At 45.3% G+C, this 27117-nt stretch overlaps 2 protein-coding genes and 1 long non-coding RNA gene across 6 annotated transcripts in view; 2 read left to right on the forward strand and 1 right to left on the reverse strand.

Annotated features, from left to right (window-relative positions):
- LOC306822700 (uncharacterized protein) overlaps positions 1 to 27117 on the reverse strand; it is a 223317-nt gene that overhangs the window by 88793 nt on the left and 107407 nt on the right. The window lies entirely within an intron of this gene.
- Positions 1 to 27117, forward strand: part of LOC306822718 (V-set domain containing T-cell activation inhibitor 1-like) — a 217145-nt gene that overhangs the window by 4621 nt on the left and 185407 nt on the right. Inside the window, exon 3 of one of the 4 annotated variants that reach the window (XM_079341896.1) lies at positions 72 to 107. The exons of 2 other annotated variants lie outside the window; for them this stretch is intronic. In XM_079341896.1, coding sequence (XP_079198022.1) covers positions 72 to 107 — 36 coding nt within the window. Of the gene's footprint in view, positions 1 to 71; positions 108 to 23411; positions 23988 to 27117 lie in introns of those variants that run through there. One more of the 4 variants, XM_079341897.1, reaches the window with a different exon arrangement.
- LOC306822744 lies at positions 12735 to 15652 on the forward strand. The gene is made up of 3 exons (XR_013778937.1): positions 12735 to 13242; positions 14036 to 14146; positions 15013 to 15652. It is a non-coding gene; the product is annotated as an uncharacterized lncRNA (long non-coding RNA).

A 27117-nucleotide genomic window follows, 5' to 3' on the forward strand; every position in this document is an offset into this window, starting at 1 on the left:
AAGCATATCTATGTCATGCTAATAACATCACACAAACACTCTAACTTTACATTTTTTGTTTTTTCTTTCAGAGTGCATCTTAAAGGACAGAACTAAGAAGGAAACAGGTGAGTCCTGATGATGTCATCCTCTGCCTGTCACGTGGTCAGGTTGACCCCACAGACCTGATACCACTCAGGAATATTTAAAGTATTTCTAATTCACTTCAGTGGACATTATCCTTCAGTTTGTGACGTAAAGACTCACAACACGTCAGTTTAAAGGAACCAATCAAAGCTTTTTGTACGTTAATATAACCATGAGTCCTCCACACCGAGCAGCTCTGATGAAGGGGGTTCAGGTCAGGTGGTCTACAGCAGGGTTTCTTAACCATGGGGCAGTAAGAGAGTAATAGCGAGAAGGAGAAGAATATTTAGTTTAACATCTATGGAGAAGTCTCAACTCTGCTCGGTGACTACACTGAAGTCCGGATTGGAATTACAGACCGTCTACACGGCAGGTCTTGCCTGAGTGAAAACAATGTAGTTCTCACGCCCGGCCAGTAGTGGGCAGTGGAACTTTACAATGTGACACTCACCAGTACAACCACTTCCTCCACAACATCCTGTTTAGCAGCTAGTTCTCCCAGGTCTTACCTAAACGCTGCGTATGGTCGCCCTGTGCTCGGGTAAAGGTTGAACTATTTGCTGCAGGTGTTCGATGCTCTTTGGGCGGCGACACACGATGTATCATATCAAGGTTCTGTTTATACAACGAGCTGCTGAAGCACATAGCACAAGCGAATCTGCCGCCATTATTGTTTATGTTTGTTCTGGACTACTGCGCATGTCCAAATGTATGGGGGGGAGGTGTGGTGAGGTCATCACAGCCAGAGAGTTCGCTCAGTTTCCTTCACATGGCTGCAATACGCCCCGTATCAGTTTCACTCCACCCTGGAGGTCGAATTCAAAAGCTTGCGTTCCCCCCCCCCCCCCCGGGCCTGAATCTGAATGGAAACATAATGGAGAGGTTCTTAAAATGAAAAAATAATGACAGCAACGGGGGGGCAGCGCTACACAAAACAGAATGCTCTTTTTAATTTCAACAAATCTACCGAACTTCATTGAGCACCTCATTTTATTGCTAAGTTTATATTGTGTTACTTATTTGACAAACATGAACTAAAACATGGTTTTATATGAGCAAAATTAATGAAATGATCTTAACTTGTGCAAGGTTTTATGCATAATTAGTCCATGTATAGGTTATATATTGATTCAAAAACATACAAATGAAGAACAGTATTCATTATTACTACATAGTGACACAAATAGCTACCAAAATGTAAACATAGTAAACAGAATAAATGGAGTAGTGCAGCAGACCAGTGTTGGGAATTTTCAGGAGCGAATACCTGACCAACGGTTATGTTGGGTTTTATGAAGTAAAATTTGATTGTCAAAATAAATTAATAATTAAGTTTATTTAATTATTAATCTAAATCAATAATTGTTATTAAACTGCGTTTAATAAACCTCGGGGCACCACCCTGTAAACAGGGAACAACCAAAATATTACCAATATCAGTCTCAAATTATTTAATTAAATACCAATATCATTAATAATTAATAATCTGTATTTAATCGAAGGTGTGAAATTCGAACACAAAGCCCTTTCACCCAGCCTAAGTCACAAAGCAAATTCACAGTGATCACAAACAACGACTTTTTAAGATATAATAGAATTTATTTAACAAAGCAACATCAAGTAAATCAATGAAACTCAATCAAACAAACAACCATCATAAGCCAAACTACAATTAACAAACAGAACAAACAAGCGTGGCACATGTGTGTGTGTGTGTGTGTGTGTGTGTGTGTGTGTGTGTGTGTGTGTGTGTGTGTGTGTGTGTGTGTGTGTGTGTGTGTGTGAGAGAGAGAGAGAGAGAGAGAAAGGGGGGGGGGACAGACAGACAGAGACAGACAAAATGGTAGCGACCACGCGTGGTCACGTGATGGCGGACACAGAACATGATGTTTCAGCAGCGTCTGGAAAGCCACAGGTCTCTATGTGTGTGCGTTTACTGAAAGGTGTGTGTGTAAAGGCGAGAGAGCGAGAGAAAACAACGCACCTCGACAGCTCAATCTCGGACTGGAGCTCACCACAACTCAGAGCACAGTTTACGTCGCGTACCAGAAGCTAGTGGCCGGATTTGTATCAGACGGCGTTCACACTAGTCTTTCTTATAGTGAGTCTATTACCCGGTTATGACGTGGGAGCTCACAGATAAACACCCGGGACACAGCGGCACAAATAAGGAGAACAAAAGAGATTTTACTCTGGTAAAATCTAAGACACAGTGGTCAAACACCAAGCAAAATATTATCACCGTTTCATGATAATAACTCAGTTATTAAACACACTCTCTATATCTAACTGCCCAGACCTAGTTAAGCCTCACTTGGAACCGCTTTGTCCACGGTTGATGAAAGGAAGAAAAGAGGTTCTGGAGCGGCCTTTCTGCAGTTGTAAGGTGATGGCGGTGCGTGTCCAGTGGGGTTGAGCAGGGCCGTCGTGTCCTCCGTCGAGCGAGGTGATCTCCGTGGGTGTCCTTTCTTTAAAGGACGGAACGAGACGTAATCCTTACAGTCTCTCTCAATACCGTTTTAATACGGGAGAAATAGAACGCTATTCTTTGGAGATGCGTTCAAGTGGATGATCTAAGCTCGGAATTTCGGACGTGTCTGGAGTGGGGAGGGGGGTGAAGGTGTCCAGGGAAGGTGTCTGGAGTGGGGAGGGGGGTGAAGGTGTCCAGGGAAGGTGTCTGGAGTGGGGAGGGGGGGGTGAAGGTGTCCAGGGAAGGTGTCTGGAGTGGAGAGGGGGGGTGAAGGTGTCCAGGGAAGGTGTCTGGAGTGGAGAGGGGGGGTGAAGGTGTCCAGGGAAGGTGTCCGTGGTGGAGAGGGGGGTGAAGGTGTCCAGGGAAGGTGTCCGTGGTGGAGAGGGGGGTGAAGGTGTCCAGGGAAGGTGTCCAGGGTGGAGAGGGGGGTGAAGGTGTCCAGGGAGGGGTGTCCGTGGTGGAGAGGGGGGTGAAGGTGTCTGGAATGGGGAGGGGGGGTGAAGGTGTCCGGAGTGGAGAGGAAGGGTGATGGTGTCCAGGGAGGGTGTCCGTGGTGGGGAGGGGGGTGAAGGTGTCCAGGGAAGGTGTCTGGAGTGGGGAGGGGGGTGAAGGTGTCCAGGGAAGGTGTCTGGAGTGGGGAGGGGGGTGATGGTGTCCAGGGAAGGTGTCTGGAGTGGGGAGGGGGGTGATGGTGTCCAGGGAAGGTGTCTGGAGTGGGGAGGGGGGTGATGGTGTCCAGGGAAGGTGTCTGGAGTGGGGAGGGGGGGTGAAGGTGTCCAGGGAAGGTGTCTGGAGTGGGGAGGGGGGTGAAGGTGTCCAGGGAAGGTGTCTGGAGTGGGGAGGGGGGTGAAGGTGTCCAGGGAGGGGTGTCTGGAGTGGGGGGTGAACGTGTCCAGGGAAGGTGTCTGAAGTGGGCAGGGGGTGATGGTGTCCAGGGAAGTTGTCCGTGGTGGAGAGGGGGGTGAAGGTGTCCAGGGAAGGTTTCTGGAGTGGAGAGGGGGGGTGAAGGTGTCCAGGGAAGGTGTCCGTGGTGGAGGGGGGTGAAGGTGTCCAGGGAAGGTATCTGGAGTGGGGAGGGGGGTGATGGTGTCCAGGGAAGGTGTCCAGGGAAGGTGTCTGGGGTGGAGAGGGGGGTGAAGGTGTCCAGGGAAGGTGTCTGGGGTGGAGAGGGGGGTGAAGGTGTCCAGGGAAGGTGTCTGGGGTGGAGAGGGGGGTGAAGGTGTCCAGGGAAGGTGTCCGTGGTGGAGGGGGGTGAAGGTGTCCAGGGAAGGTGTCTGGGGTGGAGAGGGGGGTGAAGGTGTCCAGGGAATGTGTCTGGGGTGGAGAGGGGGGTGAAGGTGTCCAGGGAAGGTGTCCGTGGTGGAGGGGGGTGAAGGTGTCCAGGGAAGGTGTCTGGGGTGGAGAGGGGGGTGAAGGTGTCCAGGGAAGGTGTCCAGGGAAGGTGTCTGGGGTGGAGAGGGGGGTGAAGGTGTCCAGGGAAGGTGTCCGGGGTGGAGAGGGGGGTGACGCCATCTCTACAGACTGTCTGCACGCCACCTCTACCGTCTCTACAGACTGTCTGCACGCCACCTCTACCGTCTCTACATACTGTCTGCACGCCACCTCTACCGTCTCTACAGACTGTCTGCACGCCACCTCTACCGTCTCTACATACTGTCTGCACGCCACCTCTACCGTCTCTACATACTGTCTGCACGCCACCTCTACCGTCTCTACATACAGAGTTAGAAAACACACTCGGCGTGTGTGGCAAAGGGAAAACTAAAAAGCAACAACTACATACATAGAAACAAGTAGAAAAACGTAATAAATGCTAAATAACGCTAAAAGTTGCTCTGTGCTCCGACCGGTCGACCACACGGGCAGCGACCCGGAACCGGAAGCACGTGCCCTGAAAGTGTTGGGCCCCAAGGTCTAAAAGGTTAAGAAGCCCTGCTCGACAGTGTCCTTCAACATGTCAGCCTGCTGGGACAAATAATATGATTTATTATTGAGACATGAAGCATTTCTTATTTATTCTCTGTTCACAGGTGCATGTCGAAAGCCTTGTGTCAAGTCACTTGATCAAACAAATGACGAGGCCGTGCTGCAGTGTGTCGTTTATGGAGCGTCTCCTGAACCTAAAGTGGAGTGGAGGGACAGTGCTGGAAACATCCTTCATGCTGAAGAAGCTCAGGTCACAGAAAGAGGAGGCAGCTACGACATCATCCTCCAAACCAATGTGACCAAGAGCGACACCTACAGCTGTGTGGTCACACAGGACGCCATCTGTCATCAGATTTCTAATGACCTCAATATGGACTACCTCGGTAAGATTCTCCTTGATAATAATGAAATGTGTCTTTGTTGTAGCTCAGACTCAGGTCAGAGTGATTCAGCTCAAAGCAGTGTATACAGGGATTCAGTCCCATTGAGCCATCAGGTAAATGTGTCCACCTGAGAGCAACGTTCAAATCTAAACTGGGACTCTGTTTGATGAATCACCAGTGACAGGAGAGATAATGAACTGGGACCATTGAGAAATCACCAAAGTCCCAGTGAGCTGTAGTGAACATGTGTGTTATCATCCAATCAGCTGACTGTGCAGAATAAACACACATGATGAGTGTGATATTAAAGTGAAGGGGGGCTCGGCTGGCGTTGTTACTGTGATTGATTATTGTAAAGTCTGGATGTGAACCATGACAGCTTTGAATCTGCCTCACATGGATCTTTCCATCCCTCAGCTGATGCTGCACATATGAAACAGGAGACTTTGAGATGTGTGCAGGATCAGGATGTGACTTTAAAGCTCAATGTGTTCTTCAGCTCTGAATGACTGCAGACCACACACACACACACACACACACACACACACACACACAGGTGAAGCTTGTTGATCCTTTAATGAGCTAAAGTGTCACTTTCAGTGGTCTCTGAGAAGACTTTAAAAAGTCTCCCTAAATGATCCTTCCAGAATAAAAACCCTCTGAGACAGCTCCAACTCCTGATTTCAAAGTCCTGCAGGTCAAAGTGTCAAATAAACGTCAAGTCCTTTAAAGCATCATCGAGCTGGAAACAGACAAACTGCACTCTCAACCATTCACACACTTTCTCTCTTTCAGGGTCAGGATTCTCTGCTGGATCGATCGTTGCTGCTGTCGCTGTTACATTCTTCATCACTCTTTCGGTTGTTGCAGTTGGGCTTCTCATCTGGTGTCAATGTCTTAAAAAAGGTGAGATTGAATAATGAGCATCAACATGATGACAAACAGCTCTTTGTCCTCTGTCAGAGTGGTGTCAGTAGTTGTCTGTCCTCAGTGCTCTTCACTCTGTTTTCTCCTCTCAGTCTGATCACTCCTGATTTAAGGTGAACCAATCAGAGAGCGCGCTGAATCAGTTGAAACTTTTGATCTCTGTGAGAGACCTTTAAGAACAGAGTGTGACTTCTATCTGACTCCACCTGTATCCACTCATTATTTCTGTAGCTGTGACACAGAGCAGCTATCTGCTCACTTCTCCATCCATCCATTATGTCTCCAGCTGAAACCATTCCTCCAATAACTCCATCCATCCATTATGTCTCCAGCTGAAACCATTCCTCCAATAACTCCATCCATCCATTATGTCTCCAGCTGAAACCATTCCTCCAATAACTCCATCCATCCATTATGTCTCCAGCTGGTTACAGAGGAGAAACAGCCTGAACGCCAGCCAATCACAGAGAGGCTCATTCATACACAGACCAGAAGCTGTTTGTTATTATAAATATCTAATCAGCCAATCACAGAGAGGCTCATTCATACACAGACCAGAAGCTGGTTGGACTGGTAGCAGCGCTGCTGAAGTGGATCAGTCATTCAAATAATTCTTTATTTATTGGATCAATAATCAACAACAAGCCCAGAGTCCTGAGGCGAGTGTGAAACCGTGTCCCCTCACACTCAGTGTGTGAAGGTGTGTCTGCAGCTTTATTAGTCTGGACCATGTTTAAATCACATCCAGCTACAGAGAGTTCAGTAGAGTTCATCAATAAACCAGATTTAACTGGAATCCATTGTTTCTCTTCTTTATTGTCATTTTGTCTTTTTTGAACCTGCAGGAAACGCCACGCCCCAGACCACACGCCGAACTGACTCGCCAACGGAGACCGCAAATCTGAATAAGATAACTTGATTCAGGTCGCTGTGTGTGCTTTTTATACATTACCCCACACACACACACACACACACACACACACACACACACACACACATGCTGGGTCAAAGTCACTCCTTCCTTTAGGAGTGTTGGCTCAGCGGAGTGTTCAGGCTGGACCGTACGACAGTAAAAAAAAGAACCGAGGCTGAGAGTCCTTCAGAGAAATTCATTTCAATGATTTAGCTTTCCTCTCCCAGCAGAGCGCGTTAGCATGTTTAGCTAAGTGGATGTTGCCTTACTACATCTCAAATGTTTTTCATTCATACGTCGCTGACGAAGCAGTGGGAGCAACTTGTGCTTACGTGTTTTAGCCAAAGACAAATCAAAGGTGTGGCTGCAGGAGCTGGGGATCGAACCCCCAACCTCCCTGTAAAGAGACGACTGACTACCACTGAGCCACAGCCGCCCCTGTATGTACAGCTTATGTAAAAAGGTCATTTGAAGTCGTCCCCATGAATCTGTGTTTTTATTTTTTATTGCTCTGTCTTTCTGCTCCATGTGTCTGTGAATTCCCCCCGAGGTCAATAAAGTTTTTTGATTTGAATTTGAATGAGATTGAAATGATTTGAAAAGAATAAATGAGTGGATCCATGTTGTTCAGAATAAACCTGTGAATGTTGTAAGAAGGAGGCCGTGCTGTCCGGCTGCACGTCGTCCACAGACGAGTCAGATCTGAAGAGAGAAACCAGCAACCAGCTCAACAAGTCTTAAAGAAGCCACTCGGCACTTTGAAGGCCACGTTGTGTCATAGAGAGGCCACCTGATCACAGCATCTACATCTCATTTATTGATGCATCTGTCAATCATACACTTGAACATATATGATGTCATAATGTTGTGATGCTTCATGTCAGAAAGCCTCGGTCACTCTGAGCTACAGTCAGACACGACACACATCTCTGTGTCCTTCTTTCAAACTCTGAATAAGACTGATCCTGTGTTCAGGGGCGGGTCCAGACTCCTTTGACCGGGGGGGGGGGCAACTGGTGCTGGTGGCACAGTGGCAGTGTGTGTGTGTCCATGCATCGAGGCTATAGTCCTCACACAGGCGGGTTCCCTCTCTCTCTCCCTGGTTTCTGACTGTATCCACTGTCCAATCCAATAAAGGCTAAAAATCCCTAAAAATAAATCTTAAAAAGAAGAACCAGCAGCTTGGCTTCATTCTCACTGTTGCACCAACATCCTGTTGTGAAACGACTTCCAGGTATCAACATGAAGAGTCTGGTTTCCTGAGAATCAGCAGTAGTGGGCCAACACATTCCTGACTGATACACAGTAAATGTCAAAGGTGGCTGTTGGAGGGTTGAGCCTTTTAGTTCTATGAAGAGTGTTGTGGAATCTTTTCCATTACCAAAGAGTGAAAATAAAGAGTGAGAAGATCTATTCAAAAAGGAACCCCAAGAGCGATCTGGTCTCAATGAACATTTATTCGAAGGCAAGATAAGCGTTCGAAGACCCCTCTCTCACACGGTGAGGAGAGAAAGAGGCCCCGAGAAAAGGCAAACATGAAAACTTATACATTTCCATCACACTACACAGATCACTTCCCCATCACGCCACATAGAGCCACTGCCCACCTGGCAGGGCGCCATCTATCCCCAAGTGTGAGAAAAGAGACTACATGACTATTTACCATCTCCCGAGGCTGAGAAGGAGATGGAGTCCAGTGAGAAAGAGCCTGGGTGACTCTTCCCACATGAACAGAGTGTGAGAAACAGAATAAAGGGAACGAAATGATGGGAAACAAAACACCCAATATGCTGTGCATGTAGTATTCTAAGACATCTCAGATACATTCTATATGACAGATTCTATGAGACCTTCGTAACACACAGTGGGAGTAACATTTTCCATAACAAGAGAAGTCCCTGAACCTATTAGTTGTTAGAAGAGAAGTCCCTGAACCTTTTAGTTGTTAGAAGAGAAGTCCCTGAACCTTTTAGTTGTTAGAAGAGAAGTCCCTGAACCTTTTAGTTGTTAGAAGAGAAGTCCCTGGACCTTTAGTTCTGAGAAGAGAAGTCCCTGAACACTTTAGTTCTATGAAGAGAAGTCCCTGAACCTTTTAGATCTATGAAGAGAAGTCCCTGAACCTTTTAGTTCTATGAAGAGAAGTCCCTGAACCTTTAGTTCTGAGAAGAGAAGTCCCTGAACCTTTAGTTCTATGAAGAGAAGTCCCTGAACCTTTAGTTCTGAGAAGAGAAGTCCCTGAACCTTTTAGTTCTATGAAGAGAAGTCCCTGAACCTTTTAGTTCTATGAAGAGAAGTCCCTGAACCTTTTAGTTCTATGAAGAGAAGTCCCTGAACCTTTAGTTCTATGAAGAGAAGTCCCTGAACCTTTAGTTCTATGAAGAGAAGTCCCTGAACCTTTTAGTTGTTAGAAGAGAAGTCCCTGAACCTTTTAGTTCTGAGAAGAGAAGTCCCTGAACCTTTTAGTTGTTAGAAGAGAAGTCCCTGAACACTTTAGTTCTGAGGAAGAGAAGTCCCTGAACCTTTTAGTTCTATGAAGAGAAGTCCCTGAACCTTTAGTTCTGAGGAAGAGAAGTCCCTGAACCTTTTAGTTCTATGAAGAGAAGTCCCTGAACCTTTAGTTCTATGAAGAGAAGTCCCTGAACCTTTTAGTTCTATGAAGAGAAGTCCCTGAACCTTTTAGTTCTATGAAGAGAAGTCCCTGAACACTTTAGTTCTATGAAGAGAAGTCCCTGAACCTTTTAGTTCATGAAGAGAAGTCCCTGAACCTTTTAGTTCTATGAAGAGAAGTCCCTGAACCTTTAGTTCTATGAAGAGAAGTCCCTGAACCTTTTAGTTCTATGAAGAGAAGTCCCTGAACACTTTAGTTCTATGAAGAGAAGTCCCTGAACCTTTTAGTTCTATGAAGAGAAGTCCCTGAACCTTTTAGTTCTATGAAGAGAAGTCCCTGAACCTTTTAGTTCTATGAAGAGAAGTCCCTGAACACTTTAGTTCTATGAAGAGAAGTCCCTGAACACTTTAGTTCTATGAAGAGAAGTCCCTGAACCTTTTAGTTCAATGAAGAGAAGTCCCTGAACCTTATAGTTGTTAGAAGAGAAGTCCCTGAACCTTTTAGTTCTGAAGAGAAGTCCCTGAACCTTTTAGTTGTTAGAAGAGAAGTCCCTGAACCTTTTAGTTCTATGAAGAGAAGTTGCTGAATATTTTAGTTCTTAGAAGAGAAGTCCCTGAACCTTTTAGTTCATGAAGAGAAGTCCCTGAACCTTTTAGTTGTTAGAAGAGAAGTCCCTGAACCTTTTAGTTCTAGGAAGAGTAGTCCCTGAACCTTTTAGTTCAGAAGAGAAGTTGCTGAATATTTTAGTTCTATGAAGAGAAGTCCCTGAACCTTTTAGTTCCTGAAGAGAAGTCCCTAAAACTTTTAGTTCTATGAAGAGAAGTCCCTGAACCTTTTAGTTCTAGGAAGAGTAGTCCCTGAACCTTTTAGTTCTGAAGAGAAGAGTGTGTGTGTGTGTGTGTGTGTGTGTGTGTGTGTGTGTGTGTGTGTGTGTGTGTGTGTGTGTGTGTGTGTGTGTGTGTGTGAGAGAGAGAGAGAGAGAGAGAAAGGGGGGGGGGACAGACAGACAGAGACAGACAAAATGGTAGCGACCACGCGTGGTCACGTGATGGCGGACACAGAACATGATGTTTCAGCAGCGTCTGGAAAGCCACAGGTCTCTATGTGTGTGCGTTTACTGAAAGGTGTGTGTGTAAAGGCGAGAGAGCGAGAGAAAACAACGCACCTCGACAGCTCAATCTCGGACTGGAGCTCACCACAACTCAGAGCACAGTTTACGTCGCGTACCAGAAGCTAGTGGCCGGATTTGTATCAGACGGCGTTCACACTAGTCTTTCTTATAGTGAGTCTATTACCCGGTTATGACGTGGGAGCTCACAGATAAACACCCGGGACACAGCGGCACAAATAAGGAGAACAAAAGAGATTTTACTCTGGTAAAATCTAAGACACAGTGGTCAAACACCAAGCAAAATATTATCACCGTTTCATGATAATAACTCAGTTATTAAACACACTCTCTATATCTAACTGCCCAGACCTAGTTAAGCCTCACTTGGAACCGCTTTGTCCACGGTTGATGAAGAAAAGAGGTTCTGGAGCGGCCTTTCTGCAGTTGTAAGGTGATGGCGGTGCGTGTCCAGTGGGGTTGAGCAGGGCCGTCGTGTCCTCCGTCGAGCGAGGTGATCTCCGTGGGTGTCCTTTCTTTAAAGGACGGAACGAGACGTAATCCTTACAGTCTCTCTCAATACCGTTTTAATACGGGAGAAATAGAACGCTATTCTTTGGAGATGCGTTCAAGTGGATGATCTAAGCTCGGAATTTCGGACGTGTCTGGAGTGGGGAGGGGGGTGAAGGTGTCCAGGGAAGGTGTCTGGAGTGGGGAGGGGGGTGAAGGTGTCCAGGGAAGGTGTCTGGAGTGGGGAGGGGGGGGTGAAGGTGTCCAGGGAAGGTGTCTGGAGTGGAGAGGGGGGGTGAAGGTGTCCAGGGAAGGTGTCCGTGGTGGAGAGGGGGGTGAAGGTGTCCAGGGAAGGTGTCCGTGGTGGAGAGGGGGGTGAAGGTGTCCAGGGAAGGTGTCCAGGGTGGAGAGGGGGGTGAAGGTGTCCAGGGAGGGGTGTCCGTGGTGGAGAGGGGGGTGAAGGTGTCTGGAATGGGGAGGGGGGGTGAAGGTGTCCGGAGTGGAGAGGAAGGGTGATGGTGTCCAGGGAGGGTGTCCGTGGTGGGGAGGGGGGTGAAGGTGTCCAGGGAAGGTGTCTGGAGTGGGGAGGGGGGTGAAGGTGTCCAGGGAAGGTGTCTGGAGTGGGGAGGGGGGTGATGGTGTCCAGGGAAGGTGTCTGGAGTGGGGAGGGGGGTGATGGTGTCCAGGGAAGGTGTCTGGAGTGGGGAGGGGGGTGATGGTGTCCAGGGAAGGTGTCTGGAGTGGGGAGGGGGGGTGAAGGTGTCCAGGGAAGGTGTCTGGAGTGGGGAGGGGGGTGAAGGTGTCCAGGGAAGGTGTCTGGAGTGGGGAGGGGGGTGAAGGTGTCCAGGGAGGGGTGTCTGGAGTGGGGGGTGAACGTGTCCAGGGAAGGTGTCTGAAGTGGGCAGGGGGTGATGGTGTCCAGGGAAGTTGTCCGTGGTGGAGAGGGGGGTGAAGGTGTCCAGGGAAGGTTTCTGGAGTGGAGAGGGGGGGTGAAGGTGTCCAGGGAAGGTGTCCGTGGTGGAGGGGGGTGAAGGTGTCCAGGGAAGGTATCTGGAGTGGGGAGGGGGGTGATGGTGTCCAGGGAAGGTGTCCAGGGAAGGTGTCTGGGGTGGAGAGGGGGGTGAAGGTGTCCAGGGAAGGTGTCTGGGGTGGAGAGGGGGGTGAAGGTGTCCAGGGAAGGTGTCCAGAGAAGGTGTCTGGGGTGGAGAGGGGGGTGAAGGTGTCCAGGGAAGGTGTCTGGGGTGGAGAGGGGGGTGAAGGTGTCCAGGGAATGTGTCTGGGGTGGAGAGGGGGGTGAAGGTGTCCAGGGAAGGTGTCCGTGGTGGAGGGGGGTGAAGGTGTCCAGGGAAGGTGTCTGGGGTGGAGAGGGGGGTGAAGGTGTCCAGGGAAGGTGTCCAGGGAAGGTGTCTGGGGTGGAGAGGGGGGTGAAGGTGTCCAGGGAAGGTGTCCGGGGTGGAGAGGGGGGTGACGCCATCTCTACAGACTGTCTGCACGCCACCTCTACCGTCTCTACAGACTGTCTGCACGCCACCTCTACCGTCTCTACATACTGTCTGCACGCCACCTCTACCGTCTCTACAGACTGTCTGCACGCCACCTCTACCGTCTCTACATACTGTCTGCACGCCACCTCTACCGTCTCTACATACTGTCTGCACGCCACCTCTACCGTCTCTACATACAGAGTTAGAAAACACACTCGGCGTGTGTGGCAAAGGGAAAACTAAAAAGCAACAACTACATACATAGAAACAAGTAGAAAAACGTAATAAATGCTAAATAACGCTAAAAGTTGCTCTGTGCTCCGACCGGTCGACCACACGGGCAGCGACCCGGAACCGGAAGCACGTGCCCTGAAAGTGTTGGGCCCCAAGGTCTAAAAGGTTAAGAAGCCCTGCTCGACAGGGTCCTTCAACATGTCAGCCTGCTGGGACAAATAATATGATTTATTATTGAGACATGAAGCATTTCTTATTTATTCTCTGTTCACAGGTGCATGTCGAAAGCCTTGTGTCAAGTCACTTGATCAAACAAATGACGAGGCCGTGCTGCAGTGTGTCGTTTATGGAGCGTCTCCTGAACCTAAAGTGGAGTGGAGGGACAGTGCTGGAAACATCCTTCATGCTGAAGAAGCTCAGGTCACAGAAAGAGGAGGCAGCTACGACATCATCCTCCAAACCAATGTGACCAAGAGCGACACCTACAGCTGTGTGGTCACACAGGACGCCATCTGTCATCAGATTTCTAATGACCTCAATATGGACTACCTCGGTAAGATTCTCCTTGATAATAATGAAATGTGTCTTTGTTGTAGCTCAGACTCAGGTCAGAGTGATTCAGCTCAAAGCAGTGTATACAGGGATTCAGTCCCATTGAGCCATCAGGTAAATGTGTCCACCTGAGAGCAACGTTCAAATCTAAACTGGGACTCTGTTTGATGAATCACCAGTGACAGGAGAGATAATGAACTGGGACCATTGAGAAATCACCAAAGTCCCAGTGAGCTGTAGTGAACATGTGTGTTATCATCCAATCAGCTGACTGTGCAGAATAAACACACATGATGAGTGTGATATTAAAGTGAAGGGGGGCTCGGCTGGCGTTGTTACTGTGATTGATTATTGTAAAGTCTGGATGTGAACCATGACAGCTTTGAATCTGCCTCACATGGATCTTTCCATCCCTCAGCTGATGCTGCACATATGAAACAGGAGACTTTGAGATGTGTGCAGGATCAGGATGTGACTTTAAAGCTCAATGTGTTCTTCAGCTCTGAATGACTGCAGACCACACACACACACACACACACACACACACACACACACAGGTGAAGCTTGTTGATCCTTTAATGAGCTAAAGTGTCACTTTCAGTGGTCTCTGAGAAGACTTTAAAAAGTCTCCCTAAATGATCCTTCCAGAATAAAAACCCTCTGAGAGCTCCAACTCCTGATTTCAAAGTCCTGCAGGTCAAAGTGTCAAATAAACGTCAAGTCCTTTAAAGCATCATCGAGCTGGAAACAGACAAACTGCACTCTCAACCATTCACACACTTTCTCTCTTTCAGGGTCAGGATTCTCTGCTGGATCGATCGTTGCTGCTGTCGCTGTTACATTCTTCATCACTCTTTCGGTTGTTGCAGTTGGGCTTCTCATCTGGTGTCAATGTCTTAAAAAAGGTGAGATTGAATAATGAGCATCAACATGATGACAAACAGCTCTTTGTCCTCTGTCAGAGTGGTGTCAGTAGTTGTCTGTCCTCAGTGCTCTTCACTCTGTTTTCTCCTCTCAGTCTGATCACTCCTGATTTAAGGTGAACCAATCAGAGAGCGCGCTGAATCAGTTGAAACTTTTGATCTCTGTGAGAGACCTTTAAGAACAGAGTGTGACTTCTATCTGACTCCACCTGTATCCACTCATTATTTCTGTAGCTGTGACACAGAGCAGCTATCTGCTCACTTCTCCATCCATCCATTATGTCTCCAGCTGAAACCATTCCTCCAATAACTCCATCCATCCATTATGTCTCCAGCTGAAACCATTCCTCCAATAACTCCATCCATCCATTATGTCTCCAGCTGAAACCATTCCTCCAATAACTCCATCCATCCATTATGTCTCCAGCTGGTTACAGAGGAGAAACAGCCTGAACGCCAGCCAATCACAGAGAGGCTCATTCATACACAGACCAGAAGCTGTTTGTTATTATAAATATCTAATCAGCCAATCACAGAGAGGCTCATTCATACACAGACCAGAAGCTGGTTGGACTGGTAGCAGCGCTGCTGAAGTGGATCAGTCATTCAAATAATTCTTTATTTATTGGATCAATAATCAACAACAAGCCCAGAGTCCTGAGGCGAGTGTGAAACCGTGTCCCCTCACACTCAGTGTGTGAAGGTGTGTCTGCAGCTTTATTAGTCTGGACCATGTTTAAATCACATCCAGCTACAGAGAGTTCAGTAGAGTTCATCAATAAACCAGATTTAACTGGAATCCATTGTTTCTCTTCTTTATTGTCATTTTGTCTTTTTTGAACCTGCAGGAAACGCCACGCCCCAGACCACACGCCGAACTGACTCGCCAACGGAGACCGCAAATCTGAATAAGATAACTTGATTCAGGTCGCTGTGTGTGCTTTTTATACATTACCCCACACACACACACACACACACACACACACACACACACACACATGCTGGGTCAAAGTCACTCCTTCCTTTAGGAGTGTTGGCTCAGCGGAGTGTTCAGGCTGGACCGTACGACAGTAAAAAAAAGAACCGAGGCTGAGAGTCCTTCAGAGAAATTCATTTCAATGATTTAGCTTTCCTCTCCCAGCAGAGCGCGTTAGCATGTTTAGCTAAGTGGATGTTGCCTTACTACATCTCAAATGTTTTTCATTCATACGTCGCTGACGAAGCAGTGGGAGCAACTTGTGCTTACGTGTTTTAGCCAAAGACAAATCAAAGGTGTGGCTGCAGGAGCTGGGGATCGAACCCCCAACCTCCCTGTAAAGAGACGACTGACTACCACTGAGCCACAGCCGCCCCTGTATGTACAGCTTATGTAAAAAGGTCATTTGAAGTCGTCCCCATGAATCTGTGTTTTTATTTTTTATTGCTCTGTCTTTCTGCTCCATGTGTCTGTGAATTCCCCCCGAGGTCAATAAAGTTTTTTGATTTGAATTTGAATGAGATTGAAATGATTTGAAAAGAATAAATGAGTGGATCCATGTTGTTCAGAATAAACCTGTGAATGTTGTAAGAAGGAGGCCGTGCTGTCCGGCTGCACGTCGTCCACAGACGAGTCAGATCTGAAGAGAGAAACCAGCAACCAGCTCAACAAGTCTTAAAGAAGCCACTCGGCACTTTGAAGGCCACGTTGTGTCATAGAGAGGCCACCTGATCACAGCATCTACATCTCATTTATTGATGCATCTGTCAATCATACACTTGAACATATATGATGTCATAATGTTGTGATGCTTCATGTCAGAAAGCCTCGGTCACTCTGAGCTACAGTCAGACACGACACACATCTCTGTGTCCTTCTTTCAAACTCTGAATAAGACTGATCCTGTGTTCAGGGCCGGGTCCAGACTCCTTTGACCGGGGGGGGGGGCAACTGGTGCTGGTGGCACAGTGGCAGTGTGTGTGTGTCCATGCATCGAGGCTATAGTCCTCACACAGGCGGGTTCCCTCTCTCTCTCCCTGGTTTCTGACTGTATCCACTGTCCAATCCAATAAAGGCTAAAAATCCCTAAAAATAAATCTTAAAAAGAAGAACCAGCAGCTTGGCTTCATTCTCACTGTTGCACCAACATCCTGTTGTGAAACGACTTCCAGGTATCAACATGAAGAGTCTGGTTTCCTGAGAATCAGCAGTAGTGGGCCAACACATTCCTGACTGATACACAGTAAATGTCAAAGGTGGCTGTTGGAGGGTTGAGCCTTTTAGTTCTATGAAGAGTGTTGTGGAATCTTTTCCATTACCAAAGAGTGAAAATAAAGAGTGAGAAGATCTATTCAAAAAGGAACCCCAAGAGCGATCTGGTCTCAATGAACATTTATTCGAAGGCAAGATAAGCGTTCGAAGACCCCTCTCTCACACGGTGAGGAGAGAAAGAGGCCCCGAGAAAAGGCAAACATGAAAACTTATACATTTCCATCACACTACACAGATCACTTCCCCATCACGCCACATAGAGCCACTGCCCACCTGGCAGGGCGCCATCTATCCCCAAGTGTGAGAAAAGAGACTACATGACTATTTACCATCTCCCGAGGCTGAGAAGGAGATGGAGTCCAGTGAGAAAGAGCCTGGGTGACTCTTCCCACATGAACAGAGTGTGAGAAACAGAATAAAGGGAACGAAATGATGGGAAACAAAACACCCAATATGCTGTGCATGTAGTATTCTAAGACATCTCAGATACATTCTATATGACAGATTCTATGAGACCTTCGTAACACACAGTGGGAGTAACATTTTCCATAACAAGAGAAGTCCCTGAACCTTTTAGTTGTTAGAAGAGAAGTCCCTGAACCTTTTAGTTGTTAGAAGAGAAGTCCCTGAACCTTTAGTTCTGAGAAGAGAAGTCCCTGAACCTTTTAGTTCTATGAAGAGAAGTCCCTGAACCTTTTAGTTCTATGAAGAGAAGTCCCTGAACCTTTAGTTCTGAGAAGAGAAGTCCCTGAACCTTTAGTTCTATGAAGAGAAGTCCCTGAACCTTTAGTTCTGAGAAGAGAAGTCCCTGAACCTTTTAGTTCTATGAAGAGAAGTCCCTGAACCTTTTAGTTCTATGAAGAGAAGTCCCTGAACCTTTTAGTTCTATGAAGAGAAGTCCCTGAACCTTTAGTTCTATGAAGAGAAGTCCCTGAACCTTTAGTTCTATGAAGAGAAGTCCCTGAACCTTTTAGTTGTTAGAAGAGAAGTCCCTGAACCTTTTAGTTCTGAGAAGAGAAGTCCCTGAACCTTTTAGTTGTTAGAAGAGAAGTCCCTGAACACTTTAGTTCTGAGGAAGAGAAGTCCCTGAACCTTTTAGTTCTATGAAGAGAAGTCCCTGAACCTTTAGTTCTGAGGAAGAGAAGTCCCTGAACCTTTAGTTCTATGAAGAGAAGTCCCTGAACCTTTAGTTCTATGAAGAGAAGTCCCTGAACCTTTTAGTTCTATGAAGAGAAGTCCCTGAACCTTTTAGTTCTATGAAGAGAAGTCCCTGAACACTTTAGTTCTATGAAGAGAAGTCCCTGAACCTTTTAGTTCATGAAGAGAAGTCCCTGAACCTTTTAGTTCTATGAAGAGAAGTCCCTGAACCTTTAGTTCTATGAAGAGAAGTCCCTGAACCTTTTAGTTCTATGAAGAGAAGTCCCTGAACCTTTTAGTTCTATGAAGAGAAGTCCCTGAACCTTTAGTTCTATGAAGAGAAGTCCCTGAACCTTTTAGTTCTATGAAGAGAAGTCCCTGAACCTTTTAGTTCTATGAAGAGAAGTCCCTGAACCTTTTAGTTCTATGAAGAGAAGTCCCTGAACACTTTAGTTCTATGAAGAGAAGTCCCTGAACACTTTAGTTCTATGAAGAGAAGTCCCTGAACCTTTTAGTTCAATGAAGAGAAGTCCCTGAACCTTTTAGTTCTGAAGAGAAGTCCCTGAACCTTTTAGTTGTTAGAAGAGAAGTCCCTGAACCTTTTAGTTCTGAAGAGAAGTCCCTGAACCTTTTAGTTCTGAAGAGAAGTCCCTGAACCTTTTAGTTGTTAGAAGAGAAGTCCCTGAACCTTTTAGTTCTATGAAGAGAAGTTGCTGAATATTTTAGTTCTTAGAAGAGAAGTCCCTGAACCTTTTAGTTCATGAAGAGAAGTCCCTGAACCTTTTAGTTGTTAGAAGAGAAGTCCCTGAACCTTTTAGTTCTAGGAAGAGAAGTCCCTGAACCTTTTAGTTCAGAAGAGAAGTTGCTGAATATTTTAGTTCTATGAAGAGAAGTCCCTGAACCTTTTAGTTCCTGAAGAGAAGTCCCTAAAACTTTTAGTTCTATGAAGAGAAGTCCCTGAACCTTTTAGTTCTAGGAAGAGTAGTCCCTGAACCTTTTAGTTCTGAAGAGAAGTCCCTGAACCTTTTAGTTCTGAAGAGAAGTCCCTGAACCTTTTAGTTCTGAGAAGAGATGTTTCTGAACATTTTCGTTTATGAAGAGAAGTCCCTGAACCTTTTAGTTCTATGAAGTTAAGTCCCTAAACCTTTTAGTTCATGAAGAGAAGTCCCTGAACCTTTTAGTTCTGAAGAGAAGTCCCTGAACCTTTTAGTTCTGAAGAGAAGTCCCTGAACCTTTTAGTTCTGAAGAGAAGTCCCTGAACCTTTTAGTTCTGAAGAGAAGTCCCTGAACCTTTTAGTTCATGAAGAGAAGTCCCTGAACCTTTTAGTTCATGAAGAGAAGTCCCTGAGCCTTTTAGCTCATGAAGAGAAGTCCCTGAACCTTTTAGTTCTGAAGAGAAGTCCCTGAACCTTTTAGTTCTATGAAGAGAAGTCCCTGAACCTTTTAGTTCTATGAAGAGAAGTCCCTGAACCTTTTAGTTCTATGAAGAGAAGTCCCTGAACCTTTTAGTTCTATGAAGAGAAGTCCCTGAACCTTTTAGTTCTATGAAGAGAAGTCCCTGAACCTTTTAGTTCTGAAGAGAAGTCCCTGAACCTTTTAGTTCTATGAAGAGAAGTCCCTGAACCTTTTAGTTCTATGAAGAGAAGTCCCTGAACCTTTTAGTTCTATGAAGAGAAGTCCCTGAACCTTTTAGTTCTATGAAGAGAAGTCCCTGAACCTTTTAGTTCTATGAAGAGAAGTCCCTGAACCGTTTAGCCCTCCGCTGAGTGTTGGCTCAGCGGAGTGTTCAGGCTGGACTGTACGACAGTAAAAAAAAAAAGAACCGAGGCTGAGAGTCCTTCAGAGAAATTCATTTCAATGATTTAGCTTTCCTCTGCCAGCAGAGCGCGTTAGCATGTTTAGCTAAGTGGATGTTGCCTTCCTACATCTCAAATGTTTTTCATTCATACGTCGCTGACGAAGCAGTGGGAGCAACTTGTGGTTACGTGTTTTAGCCAAAGACAAATCAAACGTGTGGCTGCAGGAGCTGGGGATCGAACCCCCAACCTCCCTGTAAAGAGACGACTGACTACCACTGAGCCACAGCCGCCCCTGTATGTACAGCTTATGTAAAAAGGTCATTTGAAGTCGTCCCCATGAATCTGTGTTTTTATTTTTTATTGCTCTGTCTTTCTGCTCCATGTGTCTGTGAATTCCCCCCGAGGTCAATAAAGTTTTTTGATTTGAATTTGAATGAGATTGAAATGATTTGAAAAGAATAAATGAGTGGATCCATGTTGTTCAGAATAAACCTGTGAATGTTGTAAGAAGGAGGCCGTGCTGTCCGGCTGCACGTCGTCCACAGACGAGTCAGATCTGAAGAGAGAAACCAGCAACCAGCTCAACAAGTCTTAAAGAAGCCACTCGGCACTTTGAAGGCCACGTTGTGTCATAGAGAGGCCACCTGATCACGGCATCTACATCTCATTTATTGATGCATCTGTCAATCATACACTTGAACATATATGATGTCATAATGTTGTGATGCTTCATGTCAGAAAGCCTCGGTCACTCTGAGCTACAGTCAGACACGACACACATCTCTGTGTCCTTCTTTCAAACTCTGAATAAGACTGATCCTGTGTTCAGGGGCGGGTCCAGACTCCTTTGACCGGGGGGGGGGGCAGCTGGTGCTGGTGGCACAGTGGCAGTGTGTGTGTCCATGCATCGAGGCTATAGTCCTCACACAGGCAGGTTCCCTCTCTCTCTCCCTGGTTTCTGACTGTATCCACTGTCCAATCCAATAAAGGCTAAAAATCCCTAAAAATAAATCTTAAAAAAAAGAACCAGCAGCTTGGCTTCATTCTCACTGTTGCACCAACATCCTGTTGTGAAACGACTTCCAGGTATCAACATGAAGAGTCTGGTTTCCTGAGAATCAGCAGAAGTGGGCCAACACATTCCTGACTGGTACAAGGCAAGTTTATTTATATAGCTTTTGTGAACGGGGCGGGCGTGGGCATTTTTGGGGATTTTTGGGATTTTCTGTAAAACAATAAAATAAGCCACCTGGGGACTTGCACCCCAGGAGATACACAAATATTGGAACCAAAACAGGAAAATTAAAGACACATAAGTTCGAAAAAACTGAAGAGGCAGAGTCGTTTTACCAAAATATAAAAAAAAGGTTTTTATTATAGTCAATCAAAAGGAAACAAAATGTAGGTTGAACTGAAGCTGTAGGGAGGGAAAACTAAACACAAGGACCAAATACTAAGTGAATTAAAATAGTTTATTTTAATACAAACGAAAATAGTCAAAATCAAATTTACTAAATATATTAAAACACTAAAATCAAAAAAAAGGAATAGAATAAAAGTGAAAATACTGGATAAAGGAACAACTGTTAAAACTATTAAGAAAGGAAGAATGTGTTGCAGTAAGGCAGACAGTATATTTCTAATGTTCAGCCTGAGTGAATAATAATGTTTTAAGGTTGATTTAAAGGAGTTGAGTGTGCCGGCAGTCCTCAGGTGTTCAGGGAGTTTGTTCCACAGGTGAGGAGCGTAGTGACTAAACGCTGCTTCACCTTGTTTGGTTCTGACTCTGGGAACACTGAGTAAACCTCTTCCTGAGGACCTGAGCGGTCTGGATGTTTTATATTCTACAAATAGATCTGACATGTACTTAGGGCCAAGACCATTTAATGCTTTATAGACCAGTAGTAAGATTTTAAAGTGGATCCTCTGACACAGCCAGTGCAGTGATTGAAGCACAGGTGTAATGTGCTCCACCCTCTTTGTGTTGGTGAGGACTCTGGCTGCTGCGTTCTGGATCAGCTGCAGCTGTCGGACAGATTTTTTACTGAGGCCTGTAAACACACCGTTACAATAATCCAGCCTGCTGAAAATAAAAGCATGAACAAGCTTCTCTGAATCTTGTTTGGTCAGAAAACTTTTGATTCTTGCAATATTTTTCAAATGGTAATAAGCTGATTATGTTACCATCTTAATGTGGTAGTTGAATTTGAGGTCTGAGTCCATAATCACACCAAGATTTCTGGCTTGATTTGTTGTTCTTAAGGACATGGATTCAATACAAGTGCTGACCTCTGACCTTTCCTCTTTAGGGCCAAAAACAATCACCTCAGTCTTTTCTGGGTTCAGTTGTAAAAAGTTCTGACACATCCACTCAGTGATTTCACACTGTTATCTCTTGGATTGTCTAAATGAATGTTGAAATCACCCACTATAACGACACAGTCATAATCAATACACACAGCAGACAATAGTTTGTTGAGGTCACAAAAGAAGTTTGCATTATACTTTGGTGGCCTGTAGATAGTGACTAATATTGCACAACAGGGTGAGCTCAGCTGGAGTGCAATGTGTTCAAAAGAGCAGAATTTCCCATATGACAACTGTTTGCATTGGTACTTGTTATTGTACAGAGCAGCTACTCCACCTCCTCTCCTCGACTCTCTAACTTCACTGATAAAATTAAAGTTTGGAGGAGCTGTTTCAATAAGTGCTGCTGCACTGTTGTTCTCATTTAACCAAGTTTCAGTTCAAAACATAAAATCCAAATTCTCTTCGATTATGAGATCATTAATTAAAAGTGACTTGGCTGATAGAGATCTAACATTTAGTAGAGCAAATTGTAACATGCTGTGAACTTTGCTAGATTCACACTGTGGCTGACGCACAACTGGAATCAAGTTAGATAGAGTGACCGTACGTTTTAATCTAAGGCAGGAAACACAAGGAAAAAAGAACACAAGACCAGAACACTGAAGACCAGTACAAAGTAAAACCCAACACTGACACCACCAAAACCAGATCTACAAAATAAAACAGGAAACACTAAAGACCAGACTTAAAACACAAGACAGGAAATAAACTAACATGCAACATAGGAGGACACAGAGAAACACACTGAAGACTATAGTAAACACACTAGGAACATAGATACACAGAACACGAGGGAAATAATGAAAACTAAACCAGGATCAAAAACAGAACAAAACCAAACTATGACACTTCCCTGGCTTTTCCCTGGAGATGTCAGGCTTAGCATTTGCCTTAAAACCTGGACCCAGAACACATCAGTACACACACTCTTGTGGGCTCTTATTGGGAGACTGGTGTAGGTTCAGATCTAGCTTTGGAAGGGGTACAGGTGGGGCTCGTCTGCGTGGAGGTAGTGGAGGGGGGCGGGTTGTTGAAGGGGAACTAAGGGGAACACAGTAAATGTCAAAGGTGGCTGTTGGAGGGTTGAGCTGCTGGAGTCATATCCTTTGTCATATCTTTCATTTTGATTGACTGCACAGAGTCCTGATAGAACAATCTTTGGGATGAATCAGAGTCAGGCCTTCTGGTCCAACATCAGTGTTTGACCTCACTCATGTTCTTCTGGATGCTCAAGAATTCCCATAAACACTCCTAAAGCTGGTGGACAGCGTTCCCAGAAGAGCTGAAGCTGTTGTAGCTGCACACAGTGGATCCACGTCATATTCAACCCTTTGGATTAACAATCAACTTTAGATGTGAGTCAAGGCAGGCGAGCCGATACTTTGTACTATTGATTGCATGTTATAAAGTTGATGGGACTTTAAATGGAGGTGTGCAGCTCATAAACTCACCTGTCATTCTATTTGATCTGTTTCTAAGGAAGCAGCTGTTCAGACTGACAATCATTAATCCACATCAGACAGTGACACACTTGATCTGCCTCCTTATCTCCTCCCTCCTCTCTCTGAATGAGCTGTGCTGGTTCCTGCTGGGTGAGGAGATGAACGTGTGCAGCACTCTCTGATCTCCATGTGACAGCATGCTGCAGAAGCAGGCTTTAAGGGAAGCCAACAGATGGCTGTGGGATGGATCAGACGCCTCTCATTGGCTGAGCTTTAGGGCGGGGGAGGGGGAAGGGGACAGGTAAGTTCAGGTAAGGAGACGTTTCTGTCTCTGATTGGTTGTCGAGCAGCAGAGTTTGAAATGTGATATGAGCAGTAAGGAGCCAGTGGAGGGAGATGAACATAATAAGATCACATTCACGGTTCTGTCTGAATTGTCCCGTTCACCTCACTCCTTTACATTTCCAGCTGAACACCTCCCTTTTTATTTCTATTTATCTCACCTAGCTGACATGTGCAACGTGTATTTCAAATTAATCATGGTTCCTTTAGAAATAAAATTCAATAAATATAATCAAGAGTCATGAGGAGAGGAGACTTTTATTCTGAAGGGTTTCACGTCCTCTACGGGGTTGTGGTCGTTTCCGGTGCTTTTATCTGAAGAGTAAGTCAGTGACGGACCAATAGGAAGGCAGAGAGCGTGTTAAACGTCCTCGCGCAGAGAAGAGTGCGTTCAGTGATGTTTCATGTTCAGATGAGCAGCATGCAGATCCTTCTCCTCTCTCTCCTCCTCAGCGGCTCTCTCATCCAATCAGCGGAGGGAACCGGTAAGAAGTCGGAACTCTTTATTTAACATGTCATGTTGATAATAATCATGACGTCATCCATCTGATTTTTAATGCTCAGCGGTCACTCTGCTGCAGGTGTGTGTGTGTGTGTGTTAGTGTGTGTGTGTGTGTGTGTTGCAGAGTGTGTGTGTGTGTGTGTGTGTGTGTGTGTGTGTGTGTGTGTGTTGCAGACACCACCATCATTTCCGAGAAACTCTGAGTGAGACTCGACGAGCTGCGTGTTTCTCAGAGTCACTCCTTCTTCTTCTTTTCTTCAATGATTTTTCAGATCCAGCAGCTCACACACTCTGTCAATATTTACATTAAGCTTTATTATGGGCTTTTATTTTGTTACTCAGTTTGACACACCCTTATATACTTACACACACACACACACACACACACACACACACACACACACACACACAAACGGACGGGCACAAGTTTCAACATGTTTTCATTTATTTTTTTTATTTAAAAAAAAAGAAAAGAAATAAGTCGTATGAAATGTTTATTTCCTTCCTCCTGAAGCTGAACCTTGACCCCCCCCTCGTGCCTTTTATGATGCTTATACTGGTCCTCATGCACTCCTCCACTTTACTCTGTTTGATATCACTTCTCTTATCTGATCCATCAGAGCACCACGCTCACTTTATTCTTTTAATCATCTTTTTTATAGCTCTACCTAATCACTTTATTATTGAGTATCTGCCTACTTACACACAGCTCTGTATGAATATATATTGATTGATTATTTGTCACATATGCATGTAGGTGGCAGTATTGAAGGTTTCAGAGTGTGACAGTGACAGTGTTGTGTTTACAGCAGAAGAGCTGCTTTATGTTAGAAGGATGGTGTCTGTCGTTCATGTGTCCTTAATGTGAAGCGCTCATGATGAAGCCTCCATGAGAAACAAGCTTCTCTCCCTCCATCAATATACACTATTTTACATCTCTTCACTACTGCACATATTTCTTTGAATTCCCCCCCGGGGACAAATTAAGTTTTTTTTATTGAACAGAAATGAAAGAAAACAAACAGGAAGTGAAGCGTGTTGCATTGGTTCAGCTCCTCCCCCTAAAACGAGCTGAAAACAGGACGAGCTCGGACCTCCAGCCAAAACTAAACCAAGAAAACCATCCAGACGTGCAGTGAAGGAATAAATACATGAGGGGGGGGGGGCTAAGAGACTCAACACATCTTACCCAGAGAGAGAGAGAGAGAGAGAGGGGGGGGGGGGTGGAGAGAGAGAGAGAGAGGGAGAGAGAGAGAGAGAGAGAGAGAGAGAGAGCAGGGGGGGGGAGGTGTCAGAATCAAGAATAGAGATAACAGGATGTAGCAGTTGGTTTCTGTTTCTGGAGGTTGTTTGAGGTGAAGCGGTGGGGGCGGGGCTTCCTGTTCCTCTATCATACCAACATCACTCTAAAGTTAAATGTTATTAAACTTCATTAAAGACCAAAAAGTGGATGGATTCCCACACGACTCCTGGAGTCAGGACTGAGACATCCTGCAGAGGTTCAGACTTGTCCTCTCTCTCTCTGGCAGCACATTTGAACATTTTCCCATCTAATCTAATCTATGAAAGCAGAATGACCTGTTTGTGTTGTTTGACTTCTGCGGGTGCAGAGATCAAATCTGAAACAGGTCAGAGGTCTCACACTTCAAGTTTACACATTTATGGTTCTAGAATAAGACTTGACTTCCTTTACATGAACCTTTCTCTTTAATATTTACCTCAGTGTTTTTAATTTAGTGAAGCTGCCATCAGACTGCACAGCATGTGTAAGAGCTGAGCTGTTGATGTGCTTATAGCTCAGCATGTTTCAGGGGGCACAGCGGGGATTATTCATGGTTCAGGAGGGTCACAGTCAGAGGTCTCCTCCTCTGACCAAACAGCTTCATTCACAGTTCACCTTCAAAAATCAGATGTTCTAAAGTTTAAATGTCAAAATACACCTTTCCCCCCCCAATATGAACTTGAAGAGATTCATGTCAGGGGTTAATATCAGGTCCTAACAGGTGTTTGTCAGGTGTTTGGTGAAATGAAGGGAGGTGTCCACTGTTGATTCTTTGAATGTTTTGATTTAAAGTCCTCTTTCTTTTTAAGGAAATCCTGAACACAGCACTCGTCTCCTTTCCACTGTTAATCAATGAAACCATGACCAAAGTCAATCAGGTCCCTGAACCTTTTAGTTCTGAGAAGAGAAGTCCCTGAACCTTTTAGTTCCTGAAGAGAAGTCCCTGAACCTTTTAGTTCTATGAAGAGAAGTCCCTGAACCTTTTAGTTCTATGAAGAATAGTCCCTGAACCTTTTAGTTCTATGAAGAGAAGTCCCTGAACCTTTTAGTTCCTGAAGAGAAGTCCCTGAACCTTTTAGTTCTGAGAAGAGAAGTCCCTGAACCTTTTAGTTCATGAAGAGAAGTCCCTGAATCTTTTAGTTCTGAGAAGAGAAGTCCCTGAACCTTTTAGTTCATGAAGAGAAGTCCCTGAACCTTTTAGTTCTGAAGAGAAGTCCCTGAACCTTTTAGTTCTGAAGAGAAGTCCCTGAACCTTTTAGTTCTATGAAGAGAAGTCCCTGAACCTTTTAGTTCATGAAGAGAAGTCCCTGAACCTTTAAGTTCTGAAGAGAAGTCCCTGAACCTTTTAGTTCATGAAGAGAAGTCCCTGAACCTTTTAGTTCTATGAAGAGAAGTCCCTGAACCTTTTAGTTCTATGAAGAGAAGTCCCTGAACCTTTTAGTTCTTTGAAGAGAAGTCCCTGAACCTTTTAGTTCTATGAAGAGAAGTCCCTGAACCTTTTAGTTCTATGAAGAGAAGTCCCTGAACCTTTTAGTTCTTTGAAGAGAAGTCCCTGAACCTTTTTGTTCTATGAAGAGGAGTCCCTGAACCTTTTAGTTCTATGAAGAGGAGTCCCTGAACCTTTTAGTTCTGAAGAGAAGTCCCTGAACCTTTTAGTTCTATGAAGAGAAGTCCCTGAACCTTTTAGTTCTGAAGAGAAGTCCCTGAACCTTTTAGTTCTGAAGAGAAGTCCCTGAACCTTTTAGTTCTGAAGAGAAGTCCCTGAACCTTTTAGTTCTATGAAGAGGAGTCCCTGAACCTTTTAGTTCTGGGGATCTTTGGTGGAAAAGGG

The sequence above is a fragment of the Symphodus melops genome, assembly GCF_947650265.1.
Source record: "Symphodus melops genome assembly, chromosome: 4".
NCBI lineage: Eukaryota > Metazoa > Chordata > Actinopteri > Labriformes > Labridae > Symphodus > Symphodus melops.